Source organism: Typopeltis vanoorti, chromosome 6 (assembly GCF_054136105.1).
Source record: "Typopeltis vanoorti isolate ZY-2024b chromosome 6, IOZ_Tvanoo_1.0, whole genome shotgun sequence".
In the NCBI taxonomy this organism is placed as follows: Eukaryota; Metazoa; Arthropoda; class Arachnida; order Uropygi; family Thelyphonidae; genus Typopeltis; species Typopeltis vanoorti.
Genome location: NC_143554.1, coordinates 37,117,982 through 37,144,955, shown reverse-complemented (window position 1 = coordinate 37,144,955; position 26,974 = coordinate 37,117,982). Strand labels below are relative to the sequence as shown.

The window sequence follows — 26,974 nt, the reverse complement described above, 5'->3', positions numbered from 1 at the left end:
ACATTAGCCCTACCAGTCTTAATGTATGGAAGCGAAATCTGGACAATAAAACAAAAAGACAAACAAAGATTAACAACAGCAGAAATGAAGTTTATGAGAAAAACTGCAAAGTATACCCTATTTGATCACAAAAGAAACGAAGAAATTATGAAAGAATTAAACCAAGAACCAGTAATAGAAAAAAATTTTAAAATATAAACAGAAATGGATGGAACACGTTCAAAGAATGAAAACAGAAAGATTACCAAAACAAGCCTTAAAGTAGAAACCATTAGGAAAAAGTAAACCAGGATGTCCTCTTAAATGATTCAACGATGAATCATTTAAGAGGACAATGACATGAATTCAACGATTGAAGAGTATTATGGAGGGATGTGGACATAAGAAACAGATGGAAAATATACTTTGAGGGACTTCTGAATGAGGAAAATGCAAGGACTCACAGAGGAGATGGGCAGCCTTCTGAGGGGATGGTGCAGAACATCAGTAGAATGGAAGTGACGGAGGCCATGAAGAGGATGAAGAATGGCAAAGCGGTGGGCCCCGACAGAATTCCAGTGGAGGCATGGAAGGCACTGGGGGAAGAGGGAATTGACCTGCTGTGGGACCTGTTCATGAAAGTTTGCCAACAGGAAAATATACCCGAGGAATGGAGGGAGAGTACTCTTGTTCCCATCTACAAGGGTAAAGGGGATGCACAAGACTGTAAAAATTACAGAGGAATAAAGTTGATGTCCCACACAATGAAGATCCTAGAAAGGGTTCTTGATGGTAGATTGAGGGAGGAGGTGGAGATTGCAAAGGAACAATTTGGCTTCATGCCTGGTAGATCAACAACAGATGCTATCTTTGGGTTACGACAGATGATGGAAAAATATCGAGAGAAACAAAGGGAGCTACATCTGGTATTTATTGATCTGGAGAAAGCATACGATAGAGTGCCAAGGCAAGAAGTCTGGAGGTGTCTGAGGGAGAAGAAGGTGCCGGAGAAATATGTCAGGTTGGTGCAGGAAATGTACAGAAATGTGAAGACAAGTGTTCGGACCTGTTTGGGACAGACAGAAAGTTTTCAAGTAACAGTTGGCTTGCATCAAGGGTCAGCATTAAGTCCGTTTCTGTTTAATATTGTGATGGAGGTGGTAACAGAGGAGGTGAGAGAAGATGCACCTTGGACAATGTTGTATGCAGATGACATCTTGCTCTGTGTAGATTCAAGAGAAGAAGCGGAAACTAAACTGGAAAGATGGAGAAAAGTACTGGAAGAGAGAGGTATGAGACTGAGCAGAAGTAAGACAGAGTATATGTGTTGCACAGTGGGCGGTGGCCAGGAGACAGACCTGGAGCTGGAAGGAAATGTCATCAGGAAGGTGAGAGACTTTAGATACTTAGGTTCGACAGTGGAAGAAGATGGAGGAGGTGAGAAGGAAGTGGGATGCAGGATACAAGCAGGTTGGAGGAACTGGAGGGAGATGGCTGGAGTGTTATGTGATAAGAGGGTGCCGATCAATCTGAAAGGCAAAATTTATAGGACAGTAGTGAGGCCAGCTATGACATATGCTATAGAAACTGTGGCCCTGAGGAAAAATAACATTAGCAGGATGGAAGTAGCAGAGATGAGAATGCTTAGGTGGATGTGCGGTGTGACCAGAAAGGATCATCTGAGAAATGACTATGTCAGGGAAACAGTGAAAGTTACGAACTTAGGAGCAAAAATACAGGAGGCAAGGTTGAGATGGTTTGGTCATGTGATGAGGAGGGAGGACGAATATGTGGGAAGAAGGGTCATGCAGATGGATGTGCAAGGAAGGCGGAAGCGTGGGCGGCCAAAGAAGAGATGGAGGGAGCTGGTAGAAGAGGACTTGAAGATGAAGAACTTGGATGTGGTGACAGCCCAAGACAGGAAGGTGTGGAGGAGACTCATAAGAAACAGTGACCCCACTTAAGTGGGAGAAGCTGCAGAAGAAGAAGAAGATGGAACACGTTCAAAGAATGAAAACAGAAAGATTACCATAACAAGCCTTAAAGTAGAAACCATTAGGAAAAAGTAAACCAGGATGTCCTCTTAAATGATTCAACGATGACTTCTAAGGCCGGAACAGGCCATGCTAGGCCTATGCATGATGATGAATATCAGAGTAGCTTACAAACCAATTAAAACTGTCTGTCACCTCCTTAGATTTTTGTAAGATAGCATTCTCCTCTACAAATATCCACATGTTTATAGAATTACATGTTTTTGTAGTCTACCTTACACTGGTCCAAGCAGGGCACAAGGAAAGCAAAGCTCATATACTGCATCACACAAAATGTTATAGCAGTACTCAAGGTAATAATAAACTGTAATAAAGAGATAAGTGAATATGATAAGCATGTAGAATTTTTGACCCAAAAAACAAATGTGATGTAAATTAACTGACACTGGGTTTATGGAGCCATAATACAGATTATTATAACGACTGGTTTCACCAATATGCTAGTGGCTTCTTCTGGGTTAGGAAGAGCAACAACAAAAATAAATAAATAAAATAAAGAGGCAAAAGCGAACCATTATATAACTAAAAACAGAGCATATAGGAAACTGTTAAACAAAAGTAAAAAAAAAAAAATGTGGAATGTGGAAGATGGCAGGTGTCAATCATTGTTCAGTAAGTGTGCATGATTAGTTGGCAGAAAGTTAAAGTCTGAGGTGAGGAAAGATCTAATAAGCAACTTTCAAATATCACATAAAATCATTCCTTGGTTTCTGTAGAGTGTGCTTTGTGAGTGGATAACCAAAAATAAACTCACCAAATTGTGCAGAAGAAATCCTTCACTTCACAAACAACAGAAAGAAAAACAAATGGTTCAATAATGTATGTAAAGAAGCTATAAAGAAACATAATGAGTTGAGATTAAAATTGCTACAGGACCCATTACTAGAAAATATTGTGTCTACAGAAAAGGCTAGCAGAGAAAAAAAAATTAACAGAAGAAATTGAAAACAATACAAATAACTCAAAGGATTGAAATTGCAGATGCAGTGGGATACACTTAAAAGAGGATATAAACCACAAACTGCAAAAATACTGACTAACAACCAAGGAGAGTTAATTACTCAAGAAAGAGAAATTGTTGAGGATTTAAGACAATATTTTGAGAGACTACTAAACAAGTCATCACTGTTACCAGATGAAAACCTTACAACAAACATACAATGTTTAGGAGAAAATATTGAAGAACCCACAACTGAGTAGCCATCTCTGATGGTTTTCGAGAATATTATTAAAGCACTAAAAATAATAAAGAGCCAATGAAAATAAAATTGCAGCAGAACTTTTAAAATTTGGAGGAACACCCTTAACAATTGAGATTTATGAACTCATCAATATTTTTTTAAAAAAGGAGACCCTTTGATAACCAGTAAATACAGAGGTATCTTTTTTTTTGAACACTTGCTATGAAATATTGTCTACACTGATCTGGAAAAGAATTAATGCACATGATTCAAACATTATTGGAAAATATCAATGTGACTTCTGCAAGGGAAAGTCAACAATAGATCATATTTTCACTGTCTGACAACTGCTACTAAAACAATATGAATTTGCTAAAGAATTACATATAGTATTTGTGGACTATAAAGAAGTATATGACAGTATACATCATAACACAGTATGGAATGCAATGAGACTTTATCAAATACCACAAAAGTATATAAATATGATAAGATTTTGTAAGTCATCACTGTTACCAGATGAAAACCTCACAACAAACATACAATGTTTAATATCCTGGAGGAAACATTACAAGGTATGTTTCCTCCAGGAACATTCAACAAGTTTTGAACTAAAATCTGAACTCTGCCAAAGAGATGCTCTCTCACCAACCCTATTCAATATAGGTTTGAAAAAAGTCATTAGACTTAAATGAACAATGAAAGATGAAAATAAATGGGAACAGTAGACTACTGGCTCATACTGAGGAGATCATTATCTTTTGAAGACTCTGGTGGTGATGATGTTAAAAAATGTGTGTTTTCTTTATTGGTTTTATTTTTATTCATTTTATTACTATCTTTATACTCATCTTATTCACTTGTACTTATCTATCTTCTTACTTACTCAAACCTTTCTCATATAAAATCCTACTCGCTGTGCTAATTTTATATCTTCTTTTACTTTCTTTATACTTTCGTTATTGATATATAATACACTAATATACTTCCCTAAGAATGCCTTACTTAACTCCACCTAAGAATGCTTCCTTTTCGGATACTGGCAAATTTATTTTTTATTGCTGTGCCAGCCAGAGTCCTATAATATGAGCTTATTCAAAATTCAGGGAATATTCCTAGGTTAATTGGCATTCATTCTAATATACACTAAATAGATACTGGTTCTAATTTCAGTCGTGGCCAATAATCTATTACTCAAACACTCTCATTAAATTCCCTCCTGCGATGGTTCTAAGTTTTTGCAAGTAGTAATTTGAATTCTCGAATCAAGCACGAATCAGGCATATACAATAAAACATATTTATTTGAACGAATTACACTTTACAACTATAATTGGAATAGGATACTAAGCTTTCAAAATCTCTTACTAAGTTAGTTACTCAATGCTAATTTTACAAAGCACTCACTGATCAAGTTGCTAATCACACACAAACTATAAAACATCAAAACTAGCTAATTATGTTACTCTAAAAATCAAACTCTTATTTCATGTTACATTAAAATACAATTCACAACCCATTACTATTCTGGTATAGATCATCTACAAAATTTCAAATTCACATATAATCTCAGTCAAATGCAGCTAAAGTTTCACTCTTGACATTCACTTTGTTTATCAGAATTGCTCTATCTCAAATTACAAATCCTTATTATAGTCCACTATGAACTGTCCACTTAACATGATCTAACACTAAATTCTATCTCATTCAAACATATAGTAAAGGTCTTTACGTTACTCAATCTTTTTCTTCCGAAGGTCTGTTAATGGCCACGTGTTGTTTCGGGTCCTCCTTCGATCGGTTGCTTCCGCAATAGGCTTACGACTACGCCGTCCGTTTTACATTCTTCCCGGACCCGAACTTCTCACTGCCTCGATACAGCGCATTCTCTGCTCCTACTTGAGTGGGACATCTCTCTCTCTCTCTCATCCCTACTCCATCTGCTAGTCAGGAATCCTTGAAGTGATGTCGGGAACAACCAGAAAAAAGCCCCGAATTATTGTGTGCATTTGCTTATATTTCGTCCCTTCTTTCCCATATGACCCTTCGTCTTCATGCCCCTAAGGTGATCCTCCAAGTCCTAGCTGCCGTTAGGTGCTGTATTCCAGGAATCCCGCTTGCATCGTATTCCGCATACGTTGTAGCTGGCGGGCATTATGGCCGATATGTGCGTATGTAACTCGACCTTTGCACTCGTACTTTTAACTTCTTTGGCGACTTATTAAGTTTAAGACAGCTTAATTGGGACAAGATTATGCTATTATTTCCTTATTAAAATTTCATTAATCCTATAATCCTTCAGTTCAGCTTTCAACTACAAGATTTTTCTAGTGCATTTTACATGTTATTACATAAATTCCTTTACAACAGAATTCAGAACTGTGTGCTGTCAACCTGGTGTTATCTGAGTTAGCCAAATTCTTATGTTAGATTCCAAATGAATAATTTCTCAAAAAATCGTCCATTCAGGATCTAACAATGTTATACATGCTATGTCCGATTTAATCAAGGCATGTAAGACTAGTGGTCTTGTCATAAACAAGGAAAAGACTAAGTATATGCGCATTTCAAGTACTCATTGTGATCGAATCCAACTTGATTGTTGTTAATTGTATCTTTGAGCAAGTGATAACTAATTATCTAGGAGTCAACATTAATAGCTACAATGAAATGCATCAATAGACAGAGAAGAGGAAATAAAGAAAGTCAATCATGGATATTTTGCAGTTTTACGACTCCTGAAGTCTGGAATATTATCAAGAAAATCCAAAGAAAAACTCTATTTAAGCTAGCTATTAAAAATATTAACCATGGTTGTGAAACATGGTTAACAACAAAGGGAGATAATAGAAAACTTATCACATTTGAAAGAAAAATACCGAGAAAAAAATTTTGACCATCTTACAGTCAAGATACTGGACTGTATGAATAAATGAAGACAACTACGAAATCTGTTTCAAAGACCCAACATCTTATGATTTATAAGCAAGAGAACTGAGTAATTTGGCATTGGATTTTTTTTTCCCACTTGGTTAGACTATAATAAATTTAGTTTAATCCTTCATCCAAGTGTAAGCAAACAAAGTTTGCACCTGAAGTATCTTAAGGACTGAGGCAACTTGTGGTAAAGGTGGACCAAGCTCTCATCACTACTTGTCTTAGTATCTCCCATAATACAAAGCACATCTCCTTGCAGACATGTATAATGCGATTCATTAAGGGAAGGGGACCCCTACCCAGACTGGTTTCGACCTTTATTGAGGCCTCGTCAGTGGGAGCCAGACCCAGAGGTGGTGATACTAAGGTGGAAGCAATGGAGAAGTCATCTTTACCTATTGCTTCCACTGACGAGACTTCAATAAAAGTCAAAAATGTGGGTAGTGGCCTTTCCCTTAATGCATAGCATTATACATGTCTGCAAGGAGATGTGCTTTGCATTATGGGAGATACTAAGACAAGTAGTGATGAGAGCTTGGTCCACCTTTACCACAAGTTGCCTCAGTCCTGAAGACACTTCAGGCACAAACTTTGTTTGCTCACACTAGGATAAAGGATTAAACTAAATTTACTGAGTGATTTGGTCATGTCTAGGGAGCAGATGACCAGTTAATCAAATAAGTACTTACAAATAAAACTGACAAGAAAAAACTTGCAGGAAGACCCTGAACACAATGGATGAATATGGTAATAAGAGACTTAAAGACATCTGAACACTTTACACAAGATGTAGCATATGAAAAAGAAATGGTCTTTTTCATATGCCAATTCATAGCAAAATTTTCAAAGCAACTACATATAAACAGAATTTATAATCAAATGTGTTTGCATAAATTAATTCTTTTTATAAAGTTAAAAACTTCAAGCAATTTGTCAAGTCTGAAAATTGCTTGAGTGAACATGGCGCAGTCAGGTTGGTAAAAAAAAATCCACTCCTTTCTCGAGTGAAGTGCTGGCACTTCACCAAAAAAGATGATGAATAGTGAGACACATGGTGCACTGTTCACACATAGGTAGGTCATCAGATCTCAGTAAATATAGATGTGTAAGATGACTGTGACCTATGGATAGATAAGAACAAATCAAAAAATCATTACTGTCATTCATTCACATGACTCCCACAACAGAAACCAGGGTTTCATTATAAATAATGCTTGAAGTCACTAACCCAACTTTTCAACATCCCTGAAATAAACTTTGCCAACAATCATCCCCAAACATTACTAAAATTCAGATGCCAAGTATTACAGATTCCTCATTTTGATTGTTACTATTCTAAATGGTTTATCTCTGTTTTGTTTTTAATTTGTAATAATTTTTAATCTACCACCCAGAAGAAATAACTAAGCTTTAAATGAATGAAATTAGCCAATGTATTATGCAATTCTATATAAACCAACAACCATTTATACCCAGTTTTCATTTTTAATATCACTCTTCAAAGATGCTAAATCACTAACTTTTTTCCAAACTCATTTCTAATCCAACTCTCAGATCAATAAGTTAAAACTGGTTTGAATACTGTCTTGTAGATTGCTAGTTAAAGGGTTGGTTATTTTCTATCTTATTTCATATACAGAGGTATCTCGCTAATCCGAACTAATAAAAACCGTGCTCGTTCGGATTAGCAAATTCCTCCCAGGAGGCAACAATAACTAGCGTTTAAGACAAAAATAATCAGATTCTAATGATACGTCAATTTAATTCTGTAAATAAATGAGGTAACTAATAGAAAAAAAAGCTACTGTAGTGTAACGTAAAAATTAAACGTGGCTGTAACAGCCTTGATGATCCACGCGAAGGACACCCAAAAAGTGTATGTACTGTATTGTTGAGGATTCTGATTTAATAAAATTGCATAATTCAGTACTTAATTTAATTTGCGTAAAAAATATCACTTTCTTGTACAGAACACAAAAAAAACGTTTCACAAAATAACACAAAATGTTTTTTTTTATTTCTTTGTAAAAAAATTCGCTGATTTTCTTTCGCTTCTTGGAAGCTAAACTTTTTTTGAATGCTTCTTCTTGGAGATGCATTAGCAAAAAAATTTTGTGGAATGGCGTATCATTCTGCTTAGCACATTCTATACACATATTGAAACTGTCAACTGCCTCTCCATGTTTTACTTTTTTTTCTTCGAGTTATTCATCGTCATCATTGTCTTCTAATTCATTCTACATCATCATATTTATAATTTCAGCATCTGATTTGATTTCGAATTCACTTTCGGTTCTACCTGTAATCCATTCCGTAACATCTGTTTGTGAAATTTCAACATCTGGATTTATATTTTTAACCAAATCATGCATGTTTTGAATTTCCCCTTTTTGTCACCATAGTTATATCGTGGTAAATTCTAGAAGGCCACAGTTTTTTCCATGACGCTCGAATTGCTTCAGGTTCGACGGCTTCCCAAGCAACAGCAACTGAGAATGCTACATCCTTCAAATTTATGTTTTTTTATCGATTACATTTAAAGCAGGTCTTTACGATATTTTAATTTAATAGATTGTATTATGTTCTGATCCATTGGTTGCAACAATGGAGTACAGTTTGGAGGCAAAAACATAACCGTAAAATTTCCATCCTTACTAATCAATTCATCTGCTTTTTTTCACTATATTATTTAAGGAAATTACAATGTACTAAGATATACATTAAACTAAATTTTAATATATTTCGGCAACGTCATGTTGCCATTTTCAAGAACTTAAGTACAAGACACGTGCATGTAGGCACAACAAACAAGGAAGAAGTATGAAGCTATTATTTCATACTTCTTCCTCACTTATTGTTTTGTTGTGCCTACGTGCACGTGTCTTGTACTTAAGTTCTTGAAAATGGCAACGTGACGTTGCCAAAATATAGAAATATATTAAAATTTATTTTAATGTATATCCTAGTACGTTGTAATTTCCTTAAATAATATAGTGAAAATGCATAGCCAACGTCTAAGCCTTTCCACAAGAATTACAATTCATCTGCCAGAGAATGTCCAGGACAGTTATCCAATAATAAAAGTGCTTTCTGTTCCAAATTCTGGGATTTTAAATAAATTTTAACAGATGGTACGAAATCGTTGTGAAACCAGTTTGAAAAAAGTTCGATATTCATCCATCCTTTACGTTGACTTCGGTACAAAACCGGAAGGCAGCAGTTCTTAAATGGTCTTGGGTTTCTTGATTTTCCAATCATAAATAACTTTAATTTAGGTTTTCCTGAGGCTTTTGCACAAGGCATTATCGTGACACGCTCTTCGTACATTTTTCGACCGGGTGCTGAGGCATCATTTCTGTGAACTAGAGTTTTCTCTGGTAACGACCTCCAACAAAGACCACTTTCGTCTGCATTATAAATTTGATCATCAGTTAAATTTAATTCAAGAATTTTTTCTAAAAAAGTTTTTTTGGAATAGTTCTATGGCGGAAAAGTCACTAGACAGTTTTTCACCTGATATTGATAGATACCGAATACCGTGGCGTGTCTTAAATTTTTCTAGCCAATCATCACTTGCTTTGAATTTCTGATCCGGGTAAATTTGTGAATGAAAATGCTTAGCTTTCTGCTTTAAAATGTCTCCGGAGATGGAAGTATGACGACTTCTTTCTTGAAGAAACCACGTGTAAACAGCAGAATCAAGCAAAGAAAAATCACTTGTTTTCAGAGTTTGTCTCTTGCTTGGTCCTTCTGTGGTTGAAACATAAGTTAAAATCCTATCTTTGTTTTTTTTTATGTCACTGATTGTAGATTTGCCGACATTGTATTTAGTAGCAAAAGACAAAGACAATGAAAATAGGCAGAATCATTGAAAATGTCAACTGTGTTGTGAATGGAGAACCTGTGGAACAAGTAAAACATTTCAGCTACTTAGGCACAATTTTTACTGAAGATGGTAAACTAAATATAGAAATAGACAACAGAATCAGCAAAGCTGGTAGTGTGGGGAGTCAATTGAATAAATTCATATGGAATAAGAAAGAAATTAGTCGGAACACTAAATTAGCTGTATACAAGACAGTGTTCAAACCAATTTTAACTTATGGATCTGAGAGCTGGGTCAGAAGTAAAACACTTGACCAAAAACTAGAGACCGCAGATATGAGAGTCCTGAGAAAGATTAGAGACATGAACAGATGGCATCAATGGCAATATCATATTAAAAATGAGGATATTAGGAAAGAACTTGACATTGTCAGCATCCAGGAATGCGTTAGCAGAGCTAATCTCAGATGGTATGGTCACTTAAATAGAATGGGAGAGGAAAGATTAGCAAAACAAGTGTTCTCTGCCAGGTTGGCAGGAAAACGACCCAGAGGAAGACCAAGATATAGGTGGATTGATACGGTACAAAGTGCCTTAGACGATAGAAATATAAGATCTGATAATGTTGGAGTCTTGACAAGTAACAGACTGATTTGGAGGAAAATTGTAGATAGGAAGTTAGTAATGATGTAATTTTTTCATGTAGTACTGTCATATCCTGTACACCCCTTGAGGGTACATGGCAGGAATTTGATGATGATGATGTATTTAGTAGCAAGTTGTCCAGTTGCTTCACCCTTTTCCAGACATTGAATTATTTTACCCTTATCCGACAATGATAATGTTACGTGTTTTCTTTTGTTAGGCTTCGACCCGGTAGCCATTTTAATGAAATAAATTTTAGTGTTAAAAACAGTAAAATAAAAAATGAAGTTAATAAACAATAAAACTGTCACTTTTAAAATTTATCTGAAAAATAAAATCACTTACTAAAACAATCAATCATTCACTGAAAACTTACGAAAACACAAAACAATAAATGACAACTCAGACAATGTTTCATTTCAATAACAAAAGAAAAACTGAGCGTTATATACAACCAGGCTTTAGGCTAAGTCGTTGTTGCAGGAATGTAAAGATAAACAAACACTGTGCAATAGTGGTGACTATTCAGTTCATTAAGGACAGCGGTGATACATGCTGACAATACGGTACGTACTGTACATATAAAAAAGCAAACGTGAACACACAATAAATCAAAATAGGTCTACAGTATAACCATACAATCGACAGTATGAAACAAATACTGTACTGTACTGTAATAATAAAATAAATAATAACAGTTAAAATAATAATTATTAAATAAAAATAATAGTACATAAAATAATAATACGTAATAAAAAAAACTTTTTTTTTTCTTTCAAACCGCAGTTTGGATTACTGGAGGGTTCGGACTAAAGAGGTTCGGATTAGCGAGATACCACTGTACATTTATTCATCTAGCATCCCAGAACACCAGCTTTTTTAATTCTGTTATCTATTTGCAAATTTAATTTTCTACCTTTACCAAAAATTTTACCTATTTAATAATTGAAGTATTTATAATTTATTCAATGTATTCTCCATTGAGAATGCTGTTAATGGTTCCATGCTCTTGCCAATTTTCATAGTTTTGTTTTTTTATTGTTGATTTGCTACAGTAGTTGCTCAGTTTAATTAAAGAGTCCTGAAGACTTGTACTGGATTTATTTAGAAATATAACACCAACTGCATACAGCGAGAAGCTGATATGAATATTTACAATTTTGATATCTAGTTTAATGCCACTTTCTTTCATAAGATGATCCACATGATTCAAACCTTCCTGCTATATCGCCTTCATTAAATTAAAACATTTCGTATATAATACAAACAATATAATATTTAATATATTATCTATATATAATATATATTCATGATAAAATGTCATCATCAAATTCCTGATATGTACCCTCAAGGGTGGCACAGGATATGACAGTACTATATGAAAAAGTTACATCATTACTAAGTTCCTATCTACAATTTTCCTCCAAATCAATCTGTTACCTGTAAAGATGCCAACATTATTCAGATCTTATATTTCTGTCTTCTAAGGCACTTTTTACTTTATCAATCCACCTATACCTCAGTCTTCCTCTGGGTCTTTTTCCTGCCAACCTGGAAGAGATCACTTGTTTTTTTACTAATCTATCCTTTCCCATTCTGTTTAAGTGACCATACCACCTGAGATTAGCTCTGCTAACACATTCCTGGATGCTAACAATGTCAAGTTCTTTCCTAATATCCACATTTTTAATATGACATTGCCACTGATGCCATCTGTTCATGCCTCTAATCTTTCTCAGGACTCTCATATCTGTGGTTTCTAGTCTTTGGTCAAGTGTTTTATTTTTAACCCAGCTCTCAGATCCATAAGTTAAAATTGGTTTGAATGATGTCTTGTATACAGCTAAATTAGTGTTTTGACTAATTTCTCTCTTATTCCATATAAGTTTATACAGTTTACTTCCTACCATACTAGCTTTATTGATTCTGTTGTCTATCTCTATATTTAATTTACCATTTTCACTAAAAATCATGCCTAGGTAGTTGAAATGTTTTACTTATTATACAGGTTATCCATTCACAAAGCAGTTGATATTTTCAATGATTCTGCCTATTTTCATTTTCTTTGTCTTGTTACTGCTGACCTTCATAAATCTATTACAAGAGTTATTGAATTTAGTCAGCGAATCTTACAGACTTGTACTGAATTTATATAGAAGTATAACATCATCCACATAAAGTAAAGAGCTGAGATTAACATCTCGAATTTTGATATCAGGTTTAATATCACTTTCCTTCATAATGTGATCCATATAGATAATGAATAACAGAGGGGATAATGTACATCCTTGTCTCACACACCAGATTTAACATTGAACCATCTTCCTGTACTTCCTTCAATTCTAACTGCTGACTTACAACTGAAATAAAGACTAAGTATTGCTTGATATATAATGCTCCACCAACACCATAAAACTGTAGCGTTTTGAATAGCTTTTCGATTGGCACCTTGTCATATGCCTTCACCAGATCTATAAAACTTAAATACAGATCTTTGTTATATTCCCATGATTTCTCAACTATTTGTCGTAAAGTGAAAATCTGATCCTGACAACCTCTATTTGGTCTGAATCCAGCTTGTTCTTCACCAAGTTTTAAGATATGTAAATATCTTCCTTCTCAACCGTTTCTGAAGTATACTTGCATAAATCTTACCAGGAACACTCAGTAGGGAAATACCTCTGTAATTCTTACATTCAGTTCTATTTCCCTTTTTATAAATGAGTACTATGAGAGCTCTACCAATGGTCATAGGAGTGACCATTCTATCCTCGTATTTCGGTTAAGAAATCCAAGCATGCTTGGAAGGTTGTGGGCCTTAAAGGCCTGTTAAAGCCATTGGGATAGGATAGATGAGAGCTCTACTCCAATCATCTACATTTGGCCTTCTGAACTATGCAGTGCAACCACTGTAAGACCTTTATACCTCCCTACTTGAGCATTTCTGGTCGAATATCATCTATTCCAGCTGCCTGGATAAAATGTAAAAAATGATAAAATGTATGTGTATAAAATATTTTTTTTTTTTTTTTTTAAAAAAAAGGTAACTTCATGCAAGTTTTGTTTGAGCCTGAAGAGATCTGCCTGAGTGTGTATGCCTCACCCAGATTAGTAAAAATTTCATTTTTTTTTTCTCAAGTGAAATGCTAGCCGTACAAATGAACATGGCAAATGGTAAGATGAGTGTTGCATAGTGAGATTTTAATTTAGGGAGTGGCTATGCTATCCACTCAGTGAACTGATTTGTTGTCAAGTAAAAATCTAAATTTCTAAGAAGAAGACATCTCCCTGCTTAGTATGAGACTGCTAACTCATCTTCAACTGGAAAACACTAAAACTTTACTCACATCTTACCTGCAATTTGAACCCAATGGACACCTTCTGAAATATAAATGCAGGTCCACTATTAATATTTGCTTATCTTACATTATCTTACATTTCAGTGCTACAAGGTACCGTTGACTACACGGCAATTCACGGATGTTGGTAGATCTGTTTCAATACCCTGCAGCACAGAAATGTAAGCTCTTGTTTTATATAGCAACTATGTAATATTCTTTACTGTCTTACACCAAAACATAAGCTTACAAATTTGGTCCTTTCATGAATTCACTACAAGCAACTACCTCTATTTCATCTTTAGTGAAACTTTTTACCTGGTTACAGATAATATTGGAACAAAATAGCCTTAAACTGCTTTCATTTGAGAATGATCAGTGCACCTTACACATATTATCAGATGCAGTAGAACAATTGATACCGTGTTTGGTAAAATTCAAATATAGGACCATAAACAAAGGACATTACAGTTGATATCATTTGAAAGATCACATCTTTGAAAAAATTTATTTCAAAAGCAGAAAACATCATATTTCAAATTTTAAGTCTTTGAAAGAGATCTACAAAGAGTGTTTTATGGCATCTAAGACTCAAAATAAAAATAGTAAAAATGTTCCAAAGTTCTAACATCTGCTTGTACATCTGCAATTCTTTCAGAATCTAACATCTGCAATTCTTTCAGAAGAAAATTTAGTAATCATAATTGAAAATTTTCAGTGTGATAATGATCTGAAAAAGTGCAAATTTGCACACTGCATCCTGTGTTCATCCTTTCATTAGTATTAATGACAAGCATTCTTCTTTGGCAGTACACTGAATACCATTCTTTAAAAACTGTTAAGTGTCAGTATAAGGTATGTTTGTAAACTAGTCCATATTAAGAAATCATTTCTGAAATAATGTAAGAGTCATCTTGCAATGTCAGATAAGAAATTATTCTGTTGTGCTAATGTCGCAAGCAAAGTTTTATAAGACAATTTTGAGTTCTTAATAGAAGATATAATTTCCAGCTTTGTGAAAAATAGATCAGAAAGGGAATTAAAAACCTTAGCCAATCTACAGAGCTAACATACAATAGGTTACATTTGTGGGTTGGGATTCCCATCATAAAGGTGGGGAAGTGGGGGAGGAAATCAAGTGACTAGAAAAGTTTTCTTTAAAGGACACCACCAAGAAACGGTTTAATTATCTTGAAAAGAAAATGAGCAATTTTGCAAAAATGCAATGCTTGCATTTGTAGATTTTTGATTTAAAAGTCAAGTGCAAATGGAAAGTCAGATTTAAATCATTTATTCTCCCCACCCCTCCTTCTTGGCACAGAATTGAGAGACCATGACATCCTCCCCTTCCCAACAAAAGAGAAGTGATTCACTCTACAACATTATATTTTCTCAGAAATGCAACAATAGAATTGTACCAAGCAAACATGTTCCTTTTATATTCGTAAAGTAATTTTTTCATTACAATCACTGTGGAACTGTCAATTGTCTATCAGGCATTTGGGCAGTGTTTACCAAAGTTTGACATGCAAATCCCCAGGGGCATGAAAGGTCTTTAAGGGCATGAGGCTTTTTTCCCCCCTTTTTACATTCCATGAACTTTTAAGAGTCAACTCAAATAGTTCTAGCTGCACAGATGGAACTCTCCGTTAAATTCCTGAATCAATCATATCTTAAATTGTAACAGTCCTCATTGATTATTTTACAACCTATGTGGGCATCTACTGGATTTTCTCCATTTGTGAACCTAAAAAACAAAAACGTATTCTTGATGTGGATCCCATCTATGGCTAAAAATAAAATATAATATATAGAACTGGATTTCAATGAACTAACTTCTTGATAGTAAAACGGTTATTTTTGACCACAAGATAATTGACAATTTCATTCATCTCATTAAACTTCTTATTATTCATTTTTATTTTATTATGTATATTTATATCATTTTTATTTTATTATATATTTATATCATTACTAAAATTTAACAGGAGTACACTGGTACTGAAAGTTTGGGAAACGCTGTATTAGGGGATGATGCCATATTGCTGAGAAATTGAAATTTAGTTATGTTAATGTAAAAGTTAGTCATCTGTAAAAAAATATATTTTTAACCATTCAAAGTGTCAACTGTTATCCATCTTTATGCTCATCTGGTTGTGAAGTACTCCAACCCTTTTAACAGATCCACACCCGTCAATTTTTAGCTGTTTCCCTCACTTGCCTACCATACACCTACAATACGGTATAAGTCACTTCTTTATTTTCAGTAGAACATATGTACTGATGCTCAGTGACAACTGTTATCCTGCAAAATCCCATATTGTAGGATAATAGTGAATGTCTACAGTGTGAGAGCTTATGACCAAAGATAGACTTCTAAGTAGGAAGTATTACAACTACATCACAACTAAAATGGATAAACATAACATTTGATATCACCAGAATTTTCAATCACGTCTCATGACCATCATCAGTGCAACTATATGATTAAAAAGAGAATGGAATAACACAATATAAACAGGTAAATGAGTATTCTATTCTCTTTTAAGCTGATTCGATATAGTTAGACTTAATTGAAAATTCGGTGATAATAAAATATTATGTACATTTAGGAGTACCCCTTTTTTATATAATGTCATTTTCTTTTAACTCAATTTTAGGGCATTACTGATCTTTTAAATACAGATATATGAAGAATAATTCGGACATTCCATCATATCCTTCTCCTTCCCCAAAAATTTCTATCTTTCACCCCCCCCCCCCCCCCACAAGAATTCTCTGCTCACCCTTAAAAAACCTGGGTTTAAAATTCACACACCTCTTGCCTCACTGATAATTCTCCCACATCTCTCTGTCCCCACATTTTCAACACCCCTCCCTCTTTTTTAGTCATACTTAACAGCATATAAATGTATATTGCCATACGCTTGATGCCACTGAATAAGAATACAACCAGCAACATCCTACAAAAGTATGTCCGAATTATTCTTCCTATATATATATTCTTCATATATCTGTCTTCAAAACATCGGTAATGCCTTAAAAATTGAGTAAAAAGTCAATGACATTATATAAAAAAAGGGTACTCCTAAACAAAAATAGACTAAATAGCCATAAAATAATATTTACTTAGGAGTAACATGGAAATTTTTTCAGAAATAATACCTATATTATATATGTTTTTCCATTTTAATCGTTATTTGTGACATGCAATATAAGCTTGCTGCATAGCATGTTATTATTACAAAAGCACCTTCAGGGAGTCAGGGACTCAGAGGAAGAGCCCTTAATTATTACACGAATTTCAGTACTTTAAAGGATACTTATTATAGAGAGCTATTTCAGATAAGAAAATACTTTTTTCCTTCGAATTCATTATAATGAAGTTCCTGCTAACACTAAAAGTGAAAGGTTATGTTGAATTATGTGAAAATGACATCTTTTACATCTCCAACAAATTTGCACTGTATACGGTTCAACCAATAGGCATTACCATATATATTCCACTTCTCTGTGCACTGCTAGTGGTTATACTCAATATGTGTAATAAAAAAAAGAGGTAAGGAGTTTATTTTCTTTGAGTTCAACATATTCTGCCAGTAGAAATTAAAGAGGAGCTTATGGTAGTAGCTAGATATGATTTGTTTATTTTAGTTCTATTTTTATAAATGGTTGACAAGTCAAATGTAAGAATGATGTTTATATATTTTAAATATTTTAACCAATTCATCTAAGTTTGATTTAAAACACCGATTATATTCACAGGGTTCAGATTACACAGCATTTATACAGTGAAGGTGAATAACAAATTTTTGTTTAATAGAAGACTTTTTGTTAAGGAATACAACCCATTTGTTAAGCAAGAAAATGCCAAGAATGTTTGTTCAAAAAAATTTTTAATTAGCTATTAGTTTAATATAAAGAAAGACATAAATTGACATTACTAGTATGTAGTTAATTTATGAAGGATGCGAAAATGGAAATCGATCTGCTGATCAGCTAACCGAGAGTAACGTCCAATTATAGTACAGTTACATACTTCAATTCCAGGGATTAGAGGATATTCAGACTAATTAAATGAGGGTTTGGCTATTTGAAGATTGAATAACTGAGAATCACTGTGTAATATAAAAAAAAACTCATATTGTAAATAAAAAATTTCAACAAATATAGTCAATCAAATTACTAACCAAGTTATTATATTGATAATGCTAATGGCATCAACAGATTTGCATTAATTGTATGTAATATATTCTGCTGAAAGAACACTCTTTTCAATAAAAAACTTTACCTGTGCCTTCTGTCTCCAAATTCATCATGATACATTTCATAGCGCCCAGTAAATCCTTGTCCCCGTCCTCTTGCAGTAAAGCCTCCTCTTTGTACCCCACGAAAATTTCCTCTTCCAGTTCTTGGCTGATTTTCATACCTATTATAAGCCCGATTATCAAATCCTGTTCTGCCATCCCTATTGATATATAATAACAAATAAATCTAGAATGAATGGCATTTAAAATGAAATTTTCTTTCAGGCAATGGATTAGTAATAATGGTCAAAATCTGACTCATATTGTCCTTGAAAACAACAAAGTTTTTCATGGGTGCGATTCATTCATTTAAAAAAAAAAAAAACTAAGTAGAAACACATGGTATTCAAAAAACAGGGTGACCATGCCAAAGAATGCAGTGGAATTAATAAGTACAGTGTAAATGATGCTGAACAACTTCCAGAAGGGAGGAAAATGTTAGAGGAATTAGCAGTGAATGAATCATATGTATGAAGTGTTGAGGGGACTAGATGTAATAACACTATGGGAATGGCTGACATATCACATATTTTGTAGGGAACATGCCAAAGAAATGACTATATCCTGAGTAGTTCTTAATGAGTCTTGTGCTGTGAAACTCTAAGGAGAGGTAATGCCACTGCATAATAACAGTGCTAAGACTGATGTTTGCAGTTATACTAGTCTGTACATCTGTAGTTAGGGAAAAGTATATGTGATTAGCAGGGGAGAATATCCAGGTGTGTGGTGCTCATCCACCAAATAGTAATATCACAGATATTATATTTTTGTGTTTATTCCCTTTAAAGAGTCCCCTAATTGTTTCCAGACTTCACATGATTCCTAAAAGTAAACACAATATACTAATGCTTCACAAAGAGAACACTTTGATGTGTAAACATTGCATCACATTCACGTTAATAGCGCAGGTTTGTGTTCAAAATACATATACCTTTGAAAAGATGTACAGATGGTGCAGCAGGTCAAATTCTTAGCATCATAGCAGTTTAAAACTGCTCAGAAGGCAAGGCAGGGTGAGCTCTGAGACAATAGCACCTAGAGGCTGTGATTGGTTATTGTGTCAACCAATCCAATTGAACATTCTCATGTGTCATGAATTGCTGTTTTTGTTTTCTGAGTTTCATCTGTTTTGCATGCATGAAGTATGAACTGACTTGATAGGCAAGTTTTTATCTATAATATAGTAATTTGGTAACCTTTACCAAAATCAAACCCCCACCTTTCCTTGGTTATAAGCACATCTTCCCTAGCTACAGGAAATGGCAATTAGACTTTCAGGTAGTAGATGACTTTTATTGGATGATGAAAAACACAGCATTACTTACTGGAGGCATGTGTGTGTAGAAAGGCTTAGGTGTCGCTGATGACTCATAATAATATTTTATGAAATGAACAATACCAAGAGATGGAGAAAAAAAAAATTTAATAAACTCAATAATATTTCACTGGCTTTCTAACTAGCATCATCAGAGCGCAATTATAACTGTGATAGGCACACAGCACTAAACTACATATTTCAGAAAAACAATTTAAATTGTAACTGACAACAGAACTAATGTCTTTACCTACATCCTCTATGGGTTGGATAACCACAAAGTGAATCTGGAGCAGTCAGGCTATCAGGTCTTAAACTGACAGTCTCCCAAACTGTCAACTGTAAAATTAATGCAACCATGCCTGCTAAGGTAACTGGAGGCATAATGTAACTACTACCATGTTTCAACTCAAGAGTAGGTCTCTGGTTTCGGTCCCTCACGCTTTTTTATTTTGCATGCAGTGAAGGCGATGCTAAACATGGTCAAACACAGTGGTATTAAAAAAATTGTACTATCAAATGGCTAGCCACTTGATAGTACATGGAATTAACCAAATGGTAATGTGTAGAGGCTTCCTAATCAGGTGGCAAATAATTGCGCTACTACTGGCTCTACTAGGTGCCACATGTATGAAGTTAGGATGTGATATTATCACCCTGACTCACCATCTCTAACTTCACAGATCAAGGTAGAAGGGAAGCTTGAGTCATTTGTTGACAGTCATGATCTAACCTAGTATTAACCTACCAACCAGAAAACCAGATAATCCTCACAGTCCTCCAACATTCTATACATTTTTTTTTTAAAACCAGCACTCCTTCCAAAATACACTGCAGATGTTTACTTTCTTCTTTGCATAATTGCCATAAGCCTCATTCACATCTCCTTTTCTATGGATCAATCTCCATCCAGTAAATCTCAGCCTCATACCCTACAGCACTACAATGGTGCCAAGTGAGAAGACCTCCAGGATTTCTAAACCTCTTTTCCATGTGTGGGTATTGTTTCCACTTTTTGAATCCAAACATCTGAAATAATCCTTACTGGAATGAGGACTTTATAAAGTCCCACTCCACAGCAACCAATCCCTGGTTCTCTGAAATATGTTCCTTTGCAGTCCATGATATATATGTATGTGTGTGTGTATGTGTATATATATATATATATATATATATATATATATATATATATATATATATATATATATATATATATATATATATATATATATATATATTCAATGGCTCAGGTCAAAAAATTCAGCTTTCTGCTCAGTCTAAACTACAGTCCAAAACAAGTGTAAAAAAATCATCAACAAATACAAAGGAGACTTTGTAAACACCATATGCAATCAACTTGCCTCCTGCTCAACCAGCAGTCAAGCCTGCACTAAGTCTGTTGCACATAACTTTTGCCCTTCCTTTTTCACCTCTCTCTCTCTCTCTCTCATCACTTTATCAGAGGCACTATGTGTCTGCATTATGAGTTCTTTATAGGTACATTCATGAGTATACTTTCATTCCACCAGACTGACCACTATAATTTCTCAATAAATTTCCTCTAATCATGTAAAACATGAGCAGCCACTGGTCAACATTCCTACAACCCCAAACCAACTAGTTATCTTTCTTTATTTCATTCACCTCTGCTCTTTGGAAATGCCTTCCACTGAATGCAACCCACAGCTTTTCAATTTTTAAAGAACCATTCTTTTTTTTTCCTTAACCACTTGTTGGTTCTGAATTGTGCTTTGGAAGGTGGATGAGATGGATAACAGCAGCAATATTCAGAGGGCAGATTGCAAGCATAGCAAAAGCTATACTGTTCACTGCTATGATTGCTAAGGAGCATGCAAGTAATAAGGAAGTGGCTGATGTGCTATTCTATAATGAAATGGTTAAATTACAAATAGAATCTGGCTGCCCATTTTGTGAGGCAGAAATTCTGAACAGGATTAGGAAAGAAGTGATTTTGGTAACACGAGGACTTTGGAATGTTGTTTATGAGGAGAGGTGAATTTCAATTTAGAGGATAGGCAGAAAAGAGGCAACATGATAGAGATATTTAAGTTGGTGAGGAGATTTTACTGGATTAACACAGAATATACACAGAGTGGAGCTTATGGATGACATGGAGACTAGGGGACAAATGCAATGCTAGGAGTGTGAATAAATTTAAATACAACAGATATGTTGCTTACTGAGCGATAAAGAGCCAACAGATTCCACAATGAGTCTATTGAATCTATGGCAGTTGTTATAATAATAATTATTATAATAAATAAAGACGGGTGATCAGCGTATGCTTAAAGTTCCATGCAAGGAAATTAAAACACCTAGGACCATTGGAGAAGAAGGCTCTAGAGCAGGATTTTGCACAATTTGTAAAACCCTGCTTGTTGAGGGATTCATTACATGAAGAAAATTTGAAGAACATATGCACAAAAGAAACTGAATGGCAGCCTTTAAGGACAAGGAATGCTATTGCAAGGAAATCTGACAAGGAATGATATTCTTGTTTTCATCTTTATTTTTCCCATAGCTAAGAAAGCAAGAGTTTGCATATGAAATATCTTCAAAATTAAGCTTCCTGTATATAAAAGCAGCTGACTTCATATCAAGTTGCTTTAGTATCCCATAATACATGGAATATCTCCTTTCAGATATGTATAAAGAAAAAATGAAAACAAGAACTGCTTGAATTTACTTCTCGTCCCAGAGAAAAATCCTGTTACATCTCTAATGCAGAGTATCCATGAGTCTTCCAGTGATGAGACCACAATAAAAGTTGAACTAGATTTGGGTGGTGACTTTCTCACAATTCATAGCAGTATAACTGAAATGGAGTATGCATGGTACACTTGCCTGGTTAGCATACCTGCTCTCCAACCAACAGGTCACTGGTTCGAATTCTGCTGTGGGCATGGATATTTGTGATTGTCCTTAGGAGGAAGATGAATTCATCACCCAGTGTGAGACCACTGCCCTGCTCATTGGATGCCTGAATTGGCTTGATGTTTGGTCTATAGAGCAGGTTTCCAGACCATGTAAATATAACATGGACAAAAATGGGAAAAAAAAAAAAAAAAAAAAAAAATCCTTAGCCCACCCCATGATAGAAGTGTACTATAGGTTATGTAATAACCTTTCGTGGGTGGTAACCACAAAAAATTATTGGACAGCAAAGAAAGCTGATATGAAATCACCTTGTCTCAGTACCCCATGAAGCATTGAAGATGCAGCAAACTTTTGTTTACTCATGCTTAAATGAAGCAAGGCAGAAAATAAATTTTTTTGTCAACTATAATTTAATTTTTAATCAAAGTAACACCTAGAGAGAGGGAAAAAAAAAAAAAGTTAGATGCTAAAGTGTACTATGTGTACCATGTTTATACAAAATACAGAATGTTGGTTTCGAAATACAGGAATACCTTATATAGCGCGGCTTTGAACAACGTGGGTTTTGGTCTAAAACGGTTTTTATTATTACACTTATCATTATTACACTAACACTGTCAACACTGACCGGCGACTCCCGGGCGCCGCAAGTGACAGTTGAGAGCCACGTTTATGAGTAGTTATTCGAATGGCTCTCATGTAGACATGTTCTTTCCCCGGCATTTTATTATTTATGTTAATATTAGTATTTAATATTTTTTTATTATTTAAGTATGAATGAAAATTGTGAACTTGGAAATTGTGAACTCATTTTTCTACAAGAGGGAAGAACATTTGATAACATTTAGGAGTGGTAACAACAGTTCACAAATCAGCTACATTTTGACTAGAAGAAAACAGGTTGTGACAAATTGTAAAGTAATTCCAACAGATCAAGTGGCACAGCAACACCGACTGCTGTGCGCAGACTTTAAAATGAGATCGAAGATAAGATGGAAGCCATGGGATGAAGACAATTAAGTGGTTTCGCTTAAAAGAAGAGAGTGTGAGGAATCGTTTTAGGGAGAGGGGTGTTAGAGAGGATTTCGGATGGACTGGAAAGTGTACAAGATTGGTGGAAACATAATTCAAAAGTAATCCTGAGCTGTGCAATCGAGGTGCTTGGTGAGACATCTGGAAAGATTAGAGAGCAGAAGGAGGATTGGTGGTGGAATAATAACGTACAAGTGGCAGTGACAGCTAAGAGGAAGGCAAAGCACAAGTGGGATGAGTCAAGAATGGAAGAGGACAGAGAGGTGTACAGAGAGAGAAAGCAAGAAGCCAAGATAGTTGTGGCACAGGCGAAGGCCATGGCACATCAAGATCTGTATGATCAATTAGAAACAAAGGAAGGATAGAGAAAAATTTACCAACTAGCAAAATGTAGAAATAAAGCAGCAAAGGACATCTTACATGTGAGGCAGATCAAAGATGCTGAAGGAAGAGTATTATGGAGGGATGTGGACATAAGAAACAAATGGAGAATATACTTTGAGGGACTTTTGAATGAGGAAAATGCAAGGACTCACAGAGAAGATGGGCAGCCTTCTGAGGGGATGGTGCAGAACATCAGTAGAGTGGAAGTGAGGGAGGCCATGAAGAGGATGAGCAATGGAAAATCGGTGGGCCCCGAAAGGATTCCAGTGGAGGCATGGAAGGCACTGGGGGAAGAGGGAATTGACCTGCTGTGGGACCTGTTCGTGAAAGTTTGCCAACAGGAAAATAAACCCTAGGAATGGAGGGAGAGTACTCTTGTCCCCATCTACAAGGGAAAAGGGGATGCACAAGACTGCAAAAATTACAGAGGAATAAAGTTGATGTCCCACACAATGAAAATCCTAGAAAGGGTTCTTGATGGAAGATTGAGGAAGGAGATGGCGATTGCAAAGGAACAATTTGGCTTCAAGCCTGGTAGATCAACAACAGATGCTATCTTTGGGTTACAGTAGATGATGGAAAAGTTTCGAGAGAAACAACAGGAGCTACATCTGGCATTTATTGATCTGGAGAAAGCATACGATAGAGTGTCAAGGCAAGAAGTCTGGAGGTGTCTGAGGGAGAAGAAGGTTCCGGAGAAATATGTAAGGTTGGTGCGGGAGATGTACAGAAATGTGAAGACAAGTGTTCGGATCTCTCTGGGACAGACAGAAAGTTTTCAAGTAACAGTTGGCTTGCATCAAGGGTCAGCATTAAGTCCGTTTCTGTTTAACATTTTGATGGAGGTGGTGATGGAGAAGGTGAGAGAAGATGTGCCTTGGACAATGTTGTATGCAGATGACATCTTGCTGTGTGCAGATTCAAGAGAAGAAGCGGAAACTAAATTGGAAAGATGGAGAAAAGTACTGGAAGAGAGAGGTATGAGACTGAGCAGAAGTAAGACAGAGTATATGTGTTGCACAGTGGGCGGTGGCCAGGAGACAGATCTGGAGCTGGAAGGAAATGTTATCAGGAAGGTGAGGGACTTTAGATACTTAGGTTCAACAGTGGAAGAAGATGGAGGAGCTGAGAAGGAAGTGGGATGCAGGATACAAGCGGGTTGGAGGAACTGGAGGGAGATGGCTGGAGTGTTATGCAATAAGAGGGTGTCGATCAATCTGAAAGGCAAAATCTATAGGACAGTAGTGAGGCCAGCTATGACGTATGCTATAGAAACTGTGGCCCTGAGGAAAAATAACATCAGCAGGATGGAAGTAGCAGAGATGAGAATGCTTAGGTGGATGTGCGGTGTGACCAAAAAGGATCGTCTGAGAAATGACTATGCGAGGGGGAACAGTGAAAGTTACTAACTTAGGAGTGAAGATACAGGAGGCAAGGTTGAGATGGTTTGGTCATGTGATGACGAGGGAGTACGAATATGTGGGAAGAAGGGTCATGAAGATCGATGTGCAAGGAAGGAGGAAGTGTGGGCGGCCAAAGAAGAGATGGAGGGAGCTGGTAGAAGAGGACTTGAGGATGAAGAACTTAGATGTGGTGACAGCCCAAGACAGGAGGATGTGGAGGAGACTCATCATCAATAGTGACCCCCACTTAAGTGGGAGAAGCTGCAGAAGAAGAAGTATGAGTGAAAAGAGACAAAAGAAAGAACACACTGTTGGAGTAACAAAAAAACACAAGTGGTTGACACTAGAGAAGAAACTTTAAATTATAAAATGTCACGAGAATGGCGCTTCGTTTGCTAAAATAGCATGTGAGAATTCAATGAATGAGTCATCTGTACGAACAATTATTCAGAGCAAAGAAAAGATTAAACAACATGGAATGAGCACCGCTTCTTATATGTCAAAAGTGATCACGAGAAATCGATCTTCTACAATGGAAAATATGGAACGCCTTCTAATGATCTGGATCGAAGATTGTAATCAGAAAAAGATTCCTTCGAGTCAAATGATAATCCAGGCAAAAGCAACAAGTCTATATGACAAAATAAAAGCGATAAAGAGGGAGGTACAACCAGTGAAACTTTTCTAACAAGTCGCAAGTGGTTCTACAATTTCACAAAGCGTATGGGACTCCATAACGTAAGAATACACAGTGAAAGCGCAAGTGCTGATACTAAAACTGCAGAATTATTTCCCAATGAATTGAAGGAGCTTATTGAGAAGGAAGGTACACAGATGATCAAATTTTTAACACTGACGAGATTCTGGAAAAGAATGCCATCATGCACATTTCTAGCAGAGAAGGTAAAAACACAAGCTGGGTATAAAGTGTCAAAAGACCGATTGACACTTTTACTAGGAGGTAATGCATCAGGTAATTTAAAATTGAAGCCACTGTTAGTGTACAGAGCAGAAAACCCAGGAGCTCTTAAGGGCTTTACAAAGAACAATTTACCTGTTCATTGGCGTTTGAATAAAAAAGCGTGGATGACTCGTTCAATTTTCAAAAACTGGTTTAAAACTTGTTTTTGCCCTGAAGTTAAAAGCTATTGTAAAAAGAACGATATTCCTTTCAAAATTTTGCTTTTATTAGACAATGTGGCACACCATCCAACTCTATTGACTGACTTAGATGAAAATGTCAAGATTCATTATTTCCCTCCAAACACAGCATCAATTCTGCAGCCGATGGATCAAGGCATTATCTCTACTTTCAAGGCTTACTATTCAAGACGAACTTTTGCTCAAGCTATTAAAGCTGCAGCAGAAGAAGATTCTTGGACTTTGAGTAAATTTTGGAAGAAATTTAACATAAAAGATGCCATTCAAGATATTTATGAATCTTGGCAAGAGATGACTCAAAGCAACATGAGAGCCATATGGCATAATATCTTGCTGCATTGTTCAAAGGACTTTGTTGCCTTTGCAACACAGAAAGAGGAAATCTCAACAGAAATTGTTCAAATGGGCAAAGATCTTGGTTTTACAAGTTTAGATTGTAACAATGTGAATGAATGTATTGATTCTTCATTCAAATGATCTGGATGATGAAACCCTTTTGGAGTTGGAACAACAATG

The 26,974-nt window shown here is 35.5% G+C and overlaps 1 protein-coding gene across 1 annotated transcript in view; it reads right to left on the bottom strand.

The window, feature by feature from the left end:
* Window positions 1–26,974, bottom strand: part of spen (spen family transcriptional repressor split ends) — a 570,588-nt gene that overhangs the window by 166,817 nt on the left and 376,797 nt on the right. Inside the window, exon 10 of the mRNA XM_090393943.1 lies at window positions 18,250–18,426. Within this exon, the coding sequence (XP_090250069.1) occupies window positions 18,250–18,426 (177 nt within the window). The remainder of the gene's footprint in view (window positions 1–18,249; window positions 18,427–26,974) is intronic.